The sequence below is a fragment of the Ciona intestinalis genome, chromosome 9 (genome assembly GCF_000224145.3).
Source record: "Ciona intestinalis chromosome 9, KH, whole genome shotgun sequence".
NCBI lineage: Eukaryota > Metazoa > Chordata > Ascidiacea > Phlebobranchia > Cionidae > Ciona > Ciona intestinalis.
The window spans coordinates 2370709-2387865 of record NC_020174.2 but is presented as its reverse complement, the minus strand read 5'-3'; the positions used below and the strand labels follow the sequence as shown (position 1 = coordinate 2387865).

General features: G+C 33.1%; 3 protein-coding genes across 7 annotated transcripts in view; 2 read left to right on the top strand and 1 right to left on the bottom strand.

Annotated features, from left to right (window-relative positions):
- The window catches only part of LOC100186278 (lysosome membrane protein 2-like), a 4216-nt gene extending 1189 nt beyond the window's left edge, over positions 1 to 3027 (top strand). The window contains exon 2 of the mRNA XM_009861297.3: positions 653 to 3027. Within this exon, the coding sequence (XP_009859599.1) occupies positions 706 to 2277 (1572 nt within the window). The 5' untranslated portion in view covers positions 653 to 705 and the 3' untranslated portion in view covers positions 2278 to 3027. The remainder of the gene's footprint in view (positions 1 to 652) is intronic.
- On the top strand, positions 2367 to 11410 carry LOC100176070 (mitotic spindle assembly checkpoint protein MAD1). The gene is made up of 17 exons (XM_002126954.5): positions 2367 to 3191; positions 3574 to 3660; positions 3990 to 4111; positions 4573 to 4730; positions 5244 to 5382; positions 5491 to 5620; positions 6300 to 6379; positions 6680 to 6869; positions 7442 to 7561; positions 7907 to 8017; positions 8498 to 8620; positions 9100 to 9249; positions 9393 to 9503; positions 10175 to 10316; positions 10520 to 10620; positions 10797 to 10901; positions 11137 to 11410. The coding sequence occupies exons 1-17, from the start codon at positions 3075 to 3077 to the stop codon at positions 11293 to 11295; spliced, it is 2145 nt and encodes a 714-aa protein (XP_002126990.1). The 5' UTR covers positions 2367 to 3074; the 3' UTR covers positions 11296 to 11410.
- A 587-nt stretch (positions 11411 to 11997) lies between these two features.
- LOC100176073 (alpha-(1,6)-fucosyltransferase) overlaps positions 11998 to 17157 on the bottom strand; it is an 8546-nt gene continuing 3386 nt past the window's right edge. For all 5 annotated transcript variants that reach the window (XM_018813263.2, XM_026836108.1, XM_018813262.2 and 2 more), the window contains exons 5-10: positions 15370 to 15478; positions 14530 to 14764; positions 14007 to 14265; positions 13330 to 13503; positions 12955 to 13087; positions 11998 to 12684 (exon numbers count right to left, since the gene is read on the bottom strand). In XM_018813263.2, coding sequence (XP_018668808.1) covers positions 12325 to 12684; positions 12955 to 13087; positions 13330 to 13503; positions 14007 to 14265; positions 14530 to 14764; positions 15370 to 15478 — 1270 coding nt within the window. In that variant the 3' untranslated portion in view covers positions 11998 to 12324. The remainder of the gene's footprint in view (positions 12685 to 12954; positions 13088 to 13329; positions 13504 to 14006; positions 14266 to 14529; positions 14765 to 15369; positions 15479 to 17157) is intronic.

Below are 17157 nucleotides of genomic sequence, written 5' to 3'. Positions count from 1 at the left end.
TCGTTAGATGGGGGCGCGATTTTATTTTTTTAAATCAAAAAGATACATTCACTTTACCAAGATCCGTTGTCGTTTTGCATTTAAAAGTTACAGATTTCCTAGCAGGACGATTTGAATATGAGCACTTTTTGGGGTAAAATTCGCGGTTTTCGGTAATAATGTTGACTCGATTTAAAAAAAATCGTTACAAGGGGGCGCGATTTTATTTTTTTAAATCAAAGAGATACATTCACTTTACCAAGATCCGTTGTCGTTTTGCATTTAAAAGTTACAGATTTCCTAGCAGGATGATTTGAGTATGAGCACTTTTTGGGGTAAAATTTGCGGTTTTCGGTAATAATGTTGACTCGATTTAAAAAAATTGCTTTCACCCTTTTTACTTTACAAGAATTCGTTAAATTTTTGCAAATAAAATGACGGGACATCTTTTAAAATTATAAAAATAAGTTCTTATTTATACCCTGCTCTAAATATTTTTTTGCGTTGCCGGCAACACTGCGCTTTCAACGTCACTTTTCTGTTAGCGTAATTCTAGCAGAATTCTGGCAGGATTTTAGTGGTGCTATTGTTGTGGCTGATGCCTGCTGTTGTACATCTGTTGCGGTATATATAATTTTAAAATACTCTATACGCTTTCGTACACAGATATTTGCTTCTAAAGGTTTGGTATTGCACAGGTAGAACGTTTGTATAAGTAAATCAGTAATGGCTGAAAAACAGTCTCCAAAACAGCAAGGATGTTGCAAATCCAAGTCGTGTCATATCGCTCTTGGTTTGATCGCAATTTTGTTAATTGCCGGTGGGGCAGTTTTATTTGGAATGGATATCGCTGATAAATTCATAAACATGGAAATGAACAAACAACTTGTACTAAGTTTGGACTCGCCAGCATATTCGCAATGGATGAACCCAAAACCACCAATTTACATGGAATATTGGCTGTTTAACATAACAAACCCAGAAGAAGTTTCTAACGGAGGAAAACCTGATGTTACAGAGATTGGACCATTCAGGTACAGGTTATTCCAGCCTAGAATCGATGTTGCATTTTACACCAATGATACTGTTGCATACAAATACAATCATACACTTGTGTTTGTATCAGAAGGTTCCTATAACCATCCATCTAAAATTAATATCACCCAGGTGAACATTCCTTTGTTTACCATCAAAGAATTAATTAAAACTCTCCCGTCCTGGGGAAAGACAATTATATCAAATCTTGTGACTTTGCTTAAAGACAGTGATGTTTTTGTAACACACTCAGCACAAGAACTGCTTTTTGGTTACCCTGATCCAGTATTGGAAATGGCAAGCCAATTTCTAAAGGTTTTTGGAGTAAGTCTACCAGGAGAGTTTGGTGCTTTTTATGGATTTAATAACTCAGACGATGGTATTTATCTTGCTAACACTGGGAGGAGTGATCTCTCGCTTGCAAACGACCTGCAGCGTTGGAATGGAATGGAATCTTTGAACTACTGGTCAACAAAAGAGGCAAATATGCTGAATGGTACAGATGGTGTATTTATGCCACCAAAAGTCACAGACGATGACCGCCTATATATTTATACCACAGATGTGTGTAGGTCTATGTACCTTGTATTTGAAAAAGATACTGAGGTTAGGTCGATAGCTACAAAGCGATTTCACCTGCCAGCAGAAGTATTTGCAAATGTGACGACTAATCCTGACAATGCTGGATTCTGTGTTCCAGCCGGCAACTGTCTTGATGCAGGAGTTCTCAGCCTTGCTCCTTGCAAACAAGGTGCTCCAGTTATTATTTCTTCCCCTCATTTTTATCTCGGTGCTGAGAAGTACATAAACGGTGTCAATGGTCTGCATCCAAACAAAAATGAACATGAAACAATTCTTGATATTGAACCAATGTCTGGTGCAGTGTTTAGCGCAATGAAACGTCTGCAGTTAAATGTAGATATGAAAAATTCTACAGTATTTCCGAAAATGGCTAACCTCCCCAAAGTAATTCTTCCTACTTTATGGTTAAATGAAAGTGTAGTGTTAGATAGAGTAACAGCGAATCAATTTAAATCTGAGGTCCTTGGGCTTATTAAAGCTGTCCATGCCGTTCCCTGCATTTTACTAGCAATTGGAGGTTTTCTATTTGTCCTGGCACTCGCCCTCCTGGCCCATCGGTATCATAAAGAGAAGACGCAATTAAACATACAAGAAGATAGCATTAGATCATTACTTACGGAGAATGACAGTTTTACCGATGGTGCCCAAGCCACATTTGATGGCAATGGAAAAGTAGCTTAATGCTTTCTCTTTGCAACAAATGATATGGGATGACATGAATCACTGTTAAATTACTTTTATAGCTATATTTCATTTTTTGATTTTTTTCTCACAATATATATAAACAGTAGACATGCAGTTGTAGTTTTGGAAGAAAATGTATTCATCTTTTGAGTCTGTGATCTATATAACAGACAAACTGGTGTAAATGAACTGTGTACAAACTAAAGTCATGTTTATTAAGTAAGATACGTTTAGCCTTAAACGTAAAATAGTTGTTTATATCATATTTCTTTAAGTTCAATTTGTATATTCTGTGAAACCACAAATGCTTCCTATTCTGTGTTTTTCTTATTGTATGTAATTTGTGAAAAAATGTGCTATAATAATTATAATATACAGTACTACTATATACTACTTTATAGCCCATGCAGTTAAATGTGGATATAGAATTGGATATACTTAATTGTGTTGTTGGCCGAATGGCAGCACTGTGCTAATGGGTATAAATAGAGTGCTTATTATTTATTAAAATCTATAAAAAAAATAACCAAATGTCCAAAAAAAATTTAAAAGCTGAAATAAGACTATTTCAGTAACGATTTATTTATTTTTTGAAATATCTACTTCGTTTTTGTAGTTTTTTTGCAATTGTTCTAGTTTAACCACTTGATTATTGTGTATAGTTGCAATCTTTATCTGCATATTAAATCTTATGCTTGCATTCATCATATTATTATAAAGCATTTCTGTTTCTTTAATTTATTGAAGGTTTAAGGTGGCTATACTATAGTAAAAGATTGTTACACACATTTAACATGGAGCAAAGATTTGCACTTGGAATGACCCCTGACAACACTAAAGTCATGAGAATAATGGGAGAATTTCATGACTTTATGTCAGCGGCAAAAGAAAATTCAATGCAGCAATCATCAGTATGTAATTTCATAAATGTTTCAGGGCTTTGTATTTATTTATTCAGCCATTTTTGGTAGGCTATTATATATATATATATATAGTATATATATTTATATATATATAATGTCTTTAAAACGTAATTAAATGGTAAGTAACAAAGCACAAAGTAAATTTTATGAACCTATAAAAAAACTATGCAGTAAGGTTCTGTTTAGATGTAAAAAGGTAATCCCCAAAAATGAAAATTTTTCGGTGGAAACGGTGGTTAAACAGTGGTTAACTTTATTTTGTACTTTATTTACTCTTAGTTGGTTTAGTCCCTAAAATAATTTTAGATTAGTCCAACAGTGGGATAGAAACACTTTCTGGTGCCTGTAACTAATTTAACTTATTTTTTAGCACATCAGTGCAATTCCATTTAGCTTGCCAAGTGATGATGATCATAAACAATCTACTGCTTTGCAAGTTTCTAATGTTCTCTCTAAGGTAATTTGCATTTTTTTAAAGGTTTTATACACTTCTATATTTTACATATAAATATATGTATATTTACAAAGTTAAATCCCGCAAAAAAAAACTCCCCTTTTTTATCTGTTTTTTTTTTGGAATTTATGGTTTAACTATATTACTAAAATAAGTTGGCATTATTACATAATGTGTATGTAGTGTGTTATTTGCACAATGTTGAATAAAACAAATTTTCTGTTCACTTTCAATGTAAACATGACAGCCCATATGTAAGGTAATGCAAAACCCTTTCATATTCATACGTTTTGTATTGTGTGGTAAATAATAACTCAAAACAATATTTTTAGGTGAAACTCAAACAACTGGAATCAAATCATTCATCTTCGGAGAAGTTGCTCATCCAGAGAACTGTGAATTTGGAATCGAAGATAAAAGAACTTGAGATGGAAAAACAGATACTACATGAGAGGTTGGTGTTTCAGTTTCACATTGTGGCCTGATGGATTCGGGTCTTTAATAATCCAAAGTTCAACCTTTTTCTTTTTGGCGACCCAGGAGAATATGTGTTTGTTTTGATGTTTGTGCAAACTCATGCGTGTATTATTTGTGCAATGTACATATGTATTGTTTACATTGCCATCATGTGGTAGTGGTAGGGTGGGAAAATGCGAACTTAAGATTAACATTTTAACAAGAACTGTAAAATTTGGTATTCGTATATATATAGATTATATTGTATAATATATATACTTACTCATTGTGTACAGTGAGCCATAATTGGGAAGGTCCTATTTTACATGGACAAGCTTTTATGCCAAGGCATGCAAGAGGATTGCTTAGAATAGCCAATGTTAATCAAATTTCCCAGTCTCAGACTACCAACATTAATGTTTTTCTGTGTCCATTTAGTTTTTACTTTTAATTTTACAGATGTAGCAAATATCAAGTACAAGTGACCGACCTAACTCAACAATCCATTGATTTGAGCGATAAAGTGAAAGATCTTGAGCAAACCAAACATGAGGAGATTTTAAAATGGGAGGAAAGTGCAATGGAGATACAGAGATTAAAACAACAGAATGAACAAAGTAAAAATATTTTATCTTTACAGAATACAGATTGTCCCAAAATGTATACTGTTTTAAAATGACTATAACAGCAACATTTATTGTTTTTTTTTAATGGATTTTTTATGTGGGATATGTTAAACACAAGGTTTGCACCACAAAACTGTCAATGTTTTTTGGGCGCATTGTTTATGTACTTGTTTTATCAGAGTGCATTTAGATATAAATTTGGGTTTACCTTTGTTTAGTAAAAGGTTCTTACCAAATTTAAACGTTGTACTTGTAAGTGAACAATGGCATTGTTTTCATTTATTGTTACAGATATAAACTGCGTAACAAACCTTTAAATTAAAGTAAAAAGTTGGGCGAATTTCGGCCACAAGCTTAAAAGTGCTTGGCATGTGCATTTGCCTCTACTATGTATATACTATAGTCTATATATACACTATATAAGATAAGTATGACTTCCAGGTGTCAAATTAAAATGCAATGATAATTTTTCATGCTGTACACCATTTATGTATATTTTCACAGAATTTGCAATGCAAACACAAATGCTAAATGAAAGAATCAATGATTTAATGAGTCAGAAACTGACAATGGAGAAGGAGGAACAACTTTTTGAAATCAATCAGGCAGAGCTTTGTAGCCAAGTTGAACAATACAAGTCGCAGTAAGTTACATGACTATTTTCCAAAAAAAAATTTTTTCTGTTTAAATTTGTTTTATTTTATGTTGAATTTATGATTGGATTTTTTTTTCACAAATATTATTTATTTAGAGCACAAGCTGCATATCAACTGCAAGCGAAATATGATGAAAAAACTAACCAAGTGTTGCAAGCCGAACACACGATACATGAACTAAAAATGAGACTCGAAAATGTACAAGAGGCTGAAAATATGGCACATGTGAGTTAATTTTTTTTATATTTTTCAGTTATTTAACAAGTGGAGTAGCTGACTAGCTGTATAGTATCAATTTTACATTCTGATGTGTTTTTTAAGTAATATTTAACCATATTCTGTAAGAGTTCTATTTATATTTTTGAAATTATGGTTTAACCGTATTCTGCAATTTGTTCTATTTATATGTATATAATATACACATGGTTTGTTTCTCTTTTTTTCAACTGTACATGATTTAAACTGAATTATTATTTATCAAACAATATTGAATCTGACAGTACAGGATAATGACCCATTTATTGGAGTCAGCTGTTATTGTTGTGGTACAACCAATAATGCAAGTTCAGCATTTTGTGAATTTTTGCAATCTTGTAATTAAGTACTTGAAAGCTAAATTGCTTATATGAATTATCTTGAGCACTTAGTAAAGTTGTTATATATTTATTTTCTTGACTATATTTTTACAAAATTTTAATTTTTTTTAAGAAAAAAAAGTGTTTATTGAGCATAGATGAAACATTTAATGCATTTTGCTTTGAAACTTAAAATATTATATGCAATCACAAAACCCTAAACTGCAGTTTGTTATTACCCTGTTAGACAAATAGGAAGTTATGTTTTTAATTTATACAAGCATCACGAGCCATAGTTAATGATTATATAAATATATCTTTTTTAACAGATTCTTAAACAAGACATGAATCGACTGCGACAGTTGGAAATTGATGTTTCTCATTTAAGCAGAGAAAATTCAAATCTTAAGTATGTTTTTTTTATTGATATATTAACTACATTTTTTTATGTGTTTTTATTACCTTTTCACAGCAATTGGTGTAGTGGTTAAATTTATCTTGTACTTTATTTACTCTTGTATATATAACCCCAACATATTATAAAAATGTTTATTTCCATGAGTTATAACTTTTTCTCAAAACTTGGTGCAGTGGTTAAGTATTTCTTGTAATTTATTTACTCCTTGATTTCTGCTTCACCTTTGTACAATATTTTAAAGGTCATTTTTTTAAATTCTTTGTAACAGCAAATAAGTGTCCTTTTGTTTAGGTTAAACCAAGAAAATTGTGCTTTATTAAAAGAGCAGCTAATCGCTGCAAATACAAAACTACAAAGGTTGGAGGAAAAATGCAACGAAATTCCAAAAATTGTGGCAGAAAATGAGGCTTTGAAAGAAAAACTTAATAAAACACAGAATGCTACAACTGCCAATGTTGATGATAATGTATCACTCTTGCAGGTTTGTTAATTTTTGTAACTTTAAAAAATTTTGTTGTGTTTAGAAAAAATAAAATAAAAAAAATTAAAAAATGTGATAATTATAATAAGTGCAAACTGTTACGCTGTGTGTTATTTTTGTAAGAAAAATAATGTTAGTATTTTAACTATGGCACAATGTTGTGGTTTATATGTTTACAGATGCTCTCCCTATATAATGATTAGTTTTCATATTTCTATCTTTCATTCGCCCGACGCGTAGCACAGTTGATTAGCACACCTGCCTCAAACCCAGAGGTAATGGGTTCAAGGCTTTTCGCTGCACCCATTGTGGGCGTATGTGTCCTTGGGCAAGACCCTTAACAACAATTGCTTCAACCCAGTGGTCACTAATGGGTTGTCCAAATTATCAGCCATACATAAAAAATAATCACCCACAAAGTAACATAATTGGTAAATCGTAAGCTGGCACGAGGTGTATGAAACAGACCACCCGTGTTTACCGACTGTCATTTTTTGAGCAGGTGAAGATAAAGTTACATTCATTTATCACATGTTGTTCAAATCCTTTTTTTCCATTTTGTGATTTTACAGAATCATTCTTCCTTCAATGCTAAACTAGAAAAAGAAATTGAAACTTTGAAGGAACAATTAGCTACTAGTAAAAGCAGGTCATTGGAAGATCGAAAGAATGCAGCAGAATATGAAATAAAGGTAAAAATGAATAATTTAAATGTTAAATTACCGAATTTTTGGTCCATTTATGAAGCTACGTAACATGGGCGTATGCAGGTATGTTACTCGTAGACACCTTAATAGGGCTGCGTCACTTTTCATGCCTGGTATTATTAATATGGTTAAAATAGTAACAAAGGAACTGGTAATAAAGCGTGGCAGCATAGGCATATAGCTTTAAGAATATTCTTGTTTTTCAAAAAAGCATTTATGGTGCTACTGTATGCATTAACTGTGTGCACATCATAGGTATAAGACGGCAAAAATTACCTGTTACAATATTTTTTTTTCAATAAAAATATAAACACACAACATGTTTTACAGTTTACAGAACAGACAGAAGCGATATCTTCTTTAAAAGCTCAATTAATCCGACTTAAAAAGCGAGCGTCCTTGTTTGCTTATGAGCGTGACTCAATACGATCATTACTACAAGTATGAACTATAAAATTTTATTTTACTATTTTTAAAACATAATATGTATATATAGTATGTGGGGGAAGATGGGTCACGTTTGGAACACAATATCCAAACATCGTATTTTAAACAATTACAATGGGGCCGTGAAGATGCGGTTTTATAATTCTTTGAATTTTTTGAAAAAAAAATAGAATGAACAGATGTTCCATCTTTCCCCACCCTATTATATCCTATGTTTTCCCCATAGTTTGTCATAACCAGTGTTTTTTACATTTATTCCTGTTTTTTTTTAAAAATAAAAAATCTACTTTGTGTTGTCATATTGAGAATTTTATTCTATATGAGTAACGTCCTTTTCCTGAGACCAGGATTTAGTTCAGAGTTGGCCATGACTCCAACATCCAAAGTGCTTTTGTATTTAGTTCAATGCAATAGTGTGACTCAGTCCTGGAAAATTAATCTTGAAAAATGAAATGAAATTGTTATTTTTACCAGACTTATGACGCTGAACTAACTATGACATCACACACGACACAATTAAACAAACGGTTGGATAATATGACTTCCGTCAACAAGAAACTGCACGATAGGATTGTTGAATTAGAATTAGAATCTCAGGTACATTTGTCACTTGTTGAGAAATAATCAATTAGAAATTACTTTTTTTACTTGTAAAATTATGTAACTCATTCATCTGTTCATAATTCCTATACAGCATTCCTTAAAATTTGTTGTAGTATCTTACAATTTAGTTTTTTACATACAAACTAAATAAAGTTCTTAAGGTATAGCGGGAGTAAACCTTATCCAAAAGTATGTAACTTTTATTATACCCGACTTTCGTCTATAAATTGCCGAGAGACAATAATCAGTATATATATATAATATTCATATTATCATTAACTTAGGTTTAAAACTTAAATATTTTGTGGGTTCTAAAAAAAAACATTCTAAGAAAGGATAAAACTATTCATTATCATAAGTGCTAAAAACAGCAGATTTTCTGATCAGTCTATTGATTTTCTAATGCAGTGCAGAAGACTCTGCATTAATTGCAAAATATTTTTATAAATATTAATTATGAAATATAATTAAAGAGACACGTAGAAGACACCTTGCGTCACAAACTGCAAGTTAAGCAAATGCAGTTGGGAGGATCTTTAAGTTCGGGTCAAAAACAAGAAGAAATGTCAATTTCATCAGTTTTAGAAGAAAAATCAAATGAAGTACTTGCTTTAAAAGAAAAGGTTTGTTGTGGTATTGTTAATTTTTTAGCTTTGTTTCAAAAATCTCTGTTTGTTTTATTCTTGTGAAGTTGTTAGAAAAGTTACAGAAAATGAAAAGTTTTAACAATAGTTGAAAATTATTTGTTTTTCTATTTTGTCCACAGATTACTTCATTTGAGACTGAACGAACAAATTTAATGGAGAAGATTGCAAACTTAGAAGCCTGGATAGAACAAAGAAACTTAAATGGGGATTACAACCCAGACAAAACTAAGGTATGTTTGTGTCTGTTTACTTAGTAAGTGCCATGTCATTTAAAACTCTTTACTCTGGATCAAATTAAAGCAATTTGTAATAAACATTTTGTTTTTGTATTAATCTTGGGATATCAATATTTTTACTATAAAACAAACTCACTAAATCAGTCCATGAAATTCACCATGGCATTAGGCAATTGCCACAGCTTTAATCTCTATTTTTTCCACAGAAATACTCTATAGACTACTTCCGTATTCATTTGTTTAAAAACATACCTTTATGATATTGCACTCCTCAAAAATGCTGTAAATTGCTGTCACAAATTGTGTTTTGCTTTTGTTGTTGTTGGCCACAAGCCATTACCTCACAGCAAGTGTGACGTAACATCGTTCTTTATTACATGTTCATTGTGTCGCATTACCAGAAACGTGGCAGTTGTTTTTGGGGGGATTAGATTTTTTTGGTGGGATTGTAAAACATATAACTGGCGTTGGTGTAAAACTTATTATTATAATAAAAGCTTGTAAAAGCACTGCAGGGCGTTCTGTAAATGTTTCCAATTAAGAGACGCAAAATTCTTGCACTCGGCAATTGCCATGGTAGGTTGAGCTTCAATACTATTGCAGCAGTGATCTGAGGTGAATTTTATAGACTACTAAATAGTAAATATAAAATTTGAATTTCCAAGGTTCTACATTTCACAATGAACCCCGCTGACCTTGCCCACCAACAATCGAAACGTGACATCACAGAGTTAAAGGAACAAAATGCAAAGTTACAACTCAAGCTTCGGCAACTTGAGGAAGGACATGAAGTTTCAATGTCTGAAAGTAATTTTATGATGACTCATATCAGTTTCACTTTTTGAATAAACTCATTTTTTATTCTTCGAGGCGGGAAAACTTAAGAAGTAATTACATGCATGCCCTTCTTCATACATCTGCGCATTTGTTCGCCATTCACATGCATTTACCACGTGTACTGATTTATAGTTTAACACACACTATATAATAACAATGTTTTTACCCAACAGTTGAATTTTCTAAAGAAGCCAAAACCAAGTTAAATGCAGCTGAACTTAAGAACCAAAGACTAAAAGAAGTTTTTAGTAAAAAAATTCAAGAATTTCGACAAGTAACAAATTTTATTACTTATATATATATTATTTTCTTTACCCACGAAACATACTTTTGGATTTTATGGCAATTTTGTTTCAGCCATAACATATAACACAGTGTAGAACATTTTGCTTCATTGATCTTCTATATATAGTTTACCAATTTATTGACATATGTTTAAAATATTTCTAGGTGTGTTATTCACTGATGGGCTTTCAAGTTGTATGTTCTTCAGATGGTAAATTTAAACTACTTTCCATGTATGCTGATTCTGAAACTGATTGTCTAGAATTTGAAGTGAGTTTTTTTTTACAGAATTTTTTTCAACTATATTTTTTAACTAGCCCGAGTGTTGTTTTTGTGTTTTGTAGTAACATGTATTATTGACCTTGACTGATTTAAATAATTATATTGGTGCTGTCAGCATTATTTGCTTACTTTGATTTCGGAACTATGGCTTTTTTGTTAAAGATTACATTAATTTTTTTCTTTAAATAACCACAATATTCAAATAATGTACTTTATTATGCAGGTAAAAAGCAGTGGTGAAATCGAACTACTGGAAACTGAATACACAAAAACTCTGACTGACTTAATTTCTCTACACCTACACCATCAAAACAGCATACCCATGTTTCTCAGTGCACTTACTGTTAATTTATTTGGCCAACAAACTATGATGGCGGACTGAAATGAAATACACACTAATTTTCTTTATATTTTCAGAATTTCGCATCGTTTTACTTCATCAGTTTATCTATAGTTGCACAAAAGAATGGCTCTAATTAAACCTTAATTAGACAAAAGCAAATAACGTTAAGACTTAACATCCGTGTTAAGACTTAACATCCAGCCATGTAAACACAAAGCAGGACGATCCTTTCGGTTTCCAAACGCTTTTGTATACAGGATACCAACATTGATAGGTATCTTAATTTCTTTGCTTATACCACGCTTAGATGTGCAGGTATACGATGGCCTATCTTGCTTTAAATCCATGACAGAGTTTTAAAATCAAATTTGATAAATTTAGATTAAGTTTATTACTAGTATCTACTTTCTTATTTACAATCGGTTACGCTGTTGCTAAAAATAGTGCAAAATGTAAAAACAGTTGCTTGAGATTAGTTTTTTACCGGGTTAATGTGTATGTGCACTCGGGCGTATCGGAAAACGGTATATAAAGAAAACTTGACAAATAGAATGGCAAAACATTACAAGGAAGCATAGCTTTAGTGAATGAGCACGTGTTATGAATGAATGAATGTAATGAACGTGTTATGAATGTAACTTACGTTATCCTCGCGTGGTAGAAAAACGACAGTGGTTATAACACGGATGTTCATACACCCCACACCAGCTTACGAGTTACCAAGTATGTTACTTTGTAGGGAATTATATTTTTGTGGATTCTTTTATTTTTTACGTTTCTGATACTTTGGACAACCCGTTACTAACCACTGGGTTAGAGCAATTGCTGTTAAGTGTTCCAAAGACACCTACGCACATAATGGTAGCAACGACGGGCCTTGAATCAATTATCTCTGGGTTCGAGGCAAGCGCGCTAACCAACTATGCTATGGCGCCGGACGTGCAATTATAATTAGCACACCTTTAATTTTACTACTACGGGGACTAAGCTGGATTAATATAATTAAAATAGAAGTAACCAACAAAGTGGTTTTCGGTCACGTAGTCGTTATAAGGCAATCTGTGTTTTCTAAACAACATTATAAGGTGCGGATTCCAGTATAGGCTTTGCTTTATTTGCAGGAAACATCCCTGCTTTTCCAGTCCCAACGTTCTTGCCTCCAATTAAAATGCCCCGTGTAAGAAGTGGAACACTTTCAATTTTGTCGCCAACTTCAAATGTCATTTCACATATACCCTCATAGTCTTTTTGTTTTTCCCAATCCATATCACCTGGCAACTCACAGGGTTCCGGTGGATGGTGAGCAAGCACAGCCTCATATACTAACGGCCACATACCATTAGCATAGAATGAAAAATCAAGGTTAGCGGTCCCAAATGTTGCGTCTTTACCAGAGGTCTGACGTAATTCGTGAACAAGCCGACCAACCTGTAACAAACACGGACTAAATGATTAATGTTTAGCTATACTTATTTTTTGGACTGAAACATAACTACGAATTGATGAATTATCGTTCACTTTTAACCCTAACAATCTCACAATCTCCCCTAATCAAAGCGCAATAAAGTGAATTGATTGGTCAAAGAAGGGGGATGGCTGTGTACCACTAGGTGGCCTAAATTAGTTATTCGCTGTCTGTACAGTATGTGACCAAACCGCATAAACATTAATAAAATATAATAACAACGGCCGTCTTACGTTTGATGAGAAGGTTACAGCAATATAATCACATTCTCTTAATAGGAAGACGTCCATAAAAAAGTTTGTGGTGCCATCATTTGAAATCTTTGCTTCATTTGTGGGCAAATGAAGAAAGATGTAATCTGGGTACCTAGGTTTTTAAAAACATCATAATACTAGTGTTTATTCATAAACACTCGAGTTATAATTAACAACTGCTGTTGCCTCTTCTGTACGTGAGGTTTAATAAGTTACATTCATTCGTTCATTCAAATGCTGTAGGGTTAGCAGTGATTCTATATAGATGAGGTCCTACGCGCACCAGGCAACTATTATATTAATTCACAGTAGACCTATCACCTTAATATGTATAACTATAGGCCTCTAACTCACTTTGATTTTGCTTCAGTAAAAACGCTTGGTTCGTCAGATGCAACAAACACCCTTCGTTTTACATTGTCATGTTCCATATCATATCTGTCGTACCAACTAGAGACATAGTCCATGTAAGTGTCAACAGACTGGTAAGGAGCTTCTCGTATTTTATCAGTTCTTCTCACTTGAATTCTGCAGAATATTTACCAACATAATATAACGACAATGTACGGATAAGTGCATTATAGGATTTACACGTTCATACGAATAATGTAAAAACTTGTAAATTTGTTGGGTTTAGCAGCCACGCCTTTTATTTCCTATTTTTTTCAAAGTACTTTTTATAACGTTTATAAGATTTTCGTTTGTTGTTGTTCCCTTCTCTTCGTAGTTTTAAATAATAATATGGACTGCGCTATCATATTAGATTAATTAGAAGATATAATTAAAAGAATCTTATATGGTGGGGCGTGGTAAGATACGGGGACATGTTTTCTCATCTTACCATTCTCTTTTCTCGTCCTAATTAAGCTCAGGCAAAGAATATATACTGATTTTTATAACCGTAGCCGCGCGTCTCTAAAATAGCGCTGTTAATTAATAAAACACGATCAGGGAATATGGATTTTAGGTGCTAACGATACATCCTGTATTATAGAAGGAGGACAAACTAATCAATGGAAATATTTGCCCACCCGACCACAGGATGTTGAAAACCAATCTCCGTCTTTGTTTTCTCGATTTCTTTCAACAACCAATCATTTGGTCGCACCAAATAGCTCATCACGTGACCCATCCACCAAAGATCAGGTTCCGCATGAACGAGTTTAATATCTTCTAGCAGATGGCTGGGCACAGTGTATGGGGCGAATCTTGTAAACTTAACTGGTTTATTTCCCTTGGTATATTTTACTACTGGTGTGGACGTCGGTGTAGGATCTGGCATATTGGAACCTATAAAAATATTTATCTCAGTTTAAACACAAAACATGAACGCTATATTTGTTTTTATTCACGTCACCCTGTCTATATACCATATGTCGTTCCGCGTTATTTTAAAACCGACGACAATCCTTAAATCAGAGTCAAGTCCTATATACATACCCAAATTCCAATTTACTTCGGTTATGTAGCTTGTCTTTTAATTATCGACTTTAAACTGACAGGATGTGTCTGTAGACCGTATAAGAAAATCTTCATTTGTTAACAACAACTCACTTCGCCATTCTGGTGCATTTTTTGCAGCATTGATGTCAGACATGCTCTGACACGGGCTGGGATTTTGAATCACTTTGCTCAGGCCTGGATAGTTGGAAAGGTCCCACAACATTATTCGTCCTGTTCCTATGGCAGCGAAGAAACATATGGAGTAATGATGTAATGTACATCCATTGCCACATCTCTCCTTTAAGTCACAAAATAACTTCTTTGCCGTCGTACAATTTGGGGGATTCTGCAACAAAAATAAAATGTTTAGATTGTGTTTTGTGCATTTTTTCGTTAACATTATAACACATTGTGTTACATTAATGTTTTATTCCAACAGACTGTTTATTACCTGTGACAGTCACGTAATTTATTCAATACGGTTTCTGCTTAGCAAATATTTTTCCTACAATTTTAAAAGCAATACAAAATAAAATATATTTTATGTTGTTTAAGCACCTATTGGCGTATATAGGGAGAAACTAACATCCATAGCTCTCTTGATAATATCAAATGGAACTAAAATAATGTTAGAGACAAAGGCCTTGAACATTAAAGGAATTTCTTTTTTTTTAAACCGCAAAACTGAGACGAAGTGCAGAACACATTTTTTTGGCGCCTCTTGTATAGGCATATAACCAACGTAAATGAGCATATATATATATCTAAAGTAAATAGTACCAACTGCTACCGCACTGTTTACCGGCACTCGTTTAAGTTATAATATTATTTCTATTTCATCATGCTTTATGTTCAAATTATCCGATTACTATCCAAACTATAATACAGCGGTAGTATAAGGTTTGCGAACTTTGAGAATAAATAAAAAATAAAAAATACAAGCGTACTAACCTGCGTAGCCTGGATTGTAGATACCGCTATTTCATCCAAATGTTTTAATTTGCGCACATTCTTTTGTGACGTGTTTGAATAAATATGTTCAATATGACTAGCCATCGTACTGTAAATAAAAAGTGATGTCAAATAGCCTGCGTGACGTCACAATATGCCTCCGGGGCTTCTATTGCTTATTGAACTTAGGTAAATTCAAATAGACCTAACTTTAGCTCACTGCATTCTAAGTTAAAACGCAGAGTAACTATTAAATCTTTTTTCTTTTTTTCCCTTTAATGCGCGCCGGGTCATCCAATATATATAAATATTAGCGTAGGGGGTAAGATGAGGTTCATTCGGTAGAAAACAAAGTATATAAACAGAATTATTTAACCGTAGCCTCGAAATTTTTTGCCCTGCATTTAAATGTGTGGTAGATCATGTGCATGCAACAAGCTATATATTTAACACATTTCTTCTTTTTCATTTATCATATCTTGCTAACCTGCATATAGCAACCGTGAAAATGCTTAAACCTGCAGTATATGGTGGCCACAGAAATAAAAAAGAGTAGAACGCGCAACTGCTCAAAACCGTGATATATTCTTTTTTCTATTCACGTGACCGCCAACTCCGTCCCCATTTCCCTTCGTCTCCATTGTAAAAGATAGGCGCATAGTATTTTTGGAAGGTTTTAGCTGTTTATTTTAAAAACTACACCAACTATTCAAGTTAGTTTAGTTATTTGGTACGTTAACGCTTACAGTTTACCACTTGTTTAGGAAATTTAATTATTTAAAAAAATTAATAGAAAAATTTTAAACAAACGGTTTTTTAGAAATATATATATATTAGAAAATAGGTTTTTTTACACAATAACTTTAAATTAAGTCAAAAAACGAAGAAAAACTACACAAAACGTCATCGACTCCATTGACTACAATAGTAAACGGGAACGACCCGCAAAAGAGAGACAGTGTATCGTGCTCTCTCCTTTGCCGACATTAGAGATGCGCCTTCTATTCTTTTTTATTTCTGTGCTGTACACTATATTGAATTGTCTACTCTCTTCATAAAAGTCATCGAAATGACTATATGGTTATTTTACAATACTTTTTTTAAACCCTTTTGCTGTTCATACGTTTATGCTATTGTTAAAAAAAATTACCTAAAAATATTTTGTTTTTAATTAGCCTAAACTATTTTTATTTCCTTTACCTAATTTCTGTCACTTATGTTTATTAAAATTAACTGTAAACAGTAACGTAAACTAAATCTCGTGGCGTTTCAAGAGTAGTGTACACCTCGGCAGCGTGATTCAAATGCTCCGATACGGCAGTGAGCTAAGCTATATAGACCTTCGGCTACGCTTTACCAGTGCATGCTGTGTAACTAAGCCGGGAGCCAAAAAAAGAACCATGTGCGTTAGCTGCCGTGGCGAGAGGCCTGAGCACGAAGAAAATGAGGAAATCGAGAGAGATTGACGCAAATTCTCACTCAGACAGTGCGCATAAAGAGTATAAAAGAAACAAAGGCGCTCTTAAAATGAGAGACGCATGACGTTTATCTGGCCGGATCGTTGCTTGTGACGTGCGACCTGCGTACTTCAACCTATTTCTATCTTTGTTACGTCACACCGTTTTGATTGGTCTCCTGCAGCCGTGAGAGCGAAAAACGTAATAGAACGAAAATACACTTCGAATAGAATTTAGTTACAGAATTACAATAACATTATCATCCCAAATATTTTTTACATTTTTCATTAATTATATATAACTTTTACACATTTTGCTGTAAAACGTATTG

Coding starts and splice junctions, on each gene's coding strand:
- LOC100176070 (XM_002126954.5), top strand. CDS start 3,075: ATGGAGCAAAGATTTGCACTTGGAATGACCCCTGACAACACTAAAGTC. Junction 3,192..3,573: donor ATTCAATGCAGCAATCATCA/GTATGTAATTTC, acceptor CTTATTTTTTAG/CACATCAGTGCAATTCCATT. Junction 10,902..11,136: donor CTGATTGTCTAGAATTTGAA/GTGAGTTTTTTT, acceptor TTTATTATGCAG/GTAAAAAGCAGTGGTGAAAT.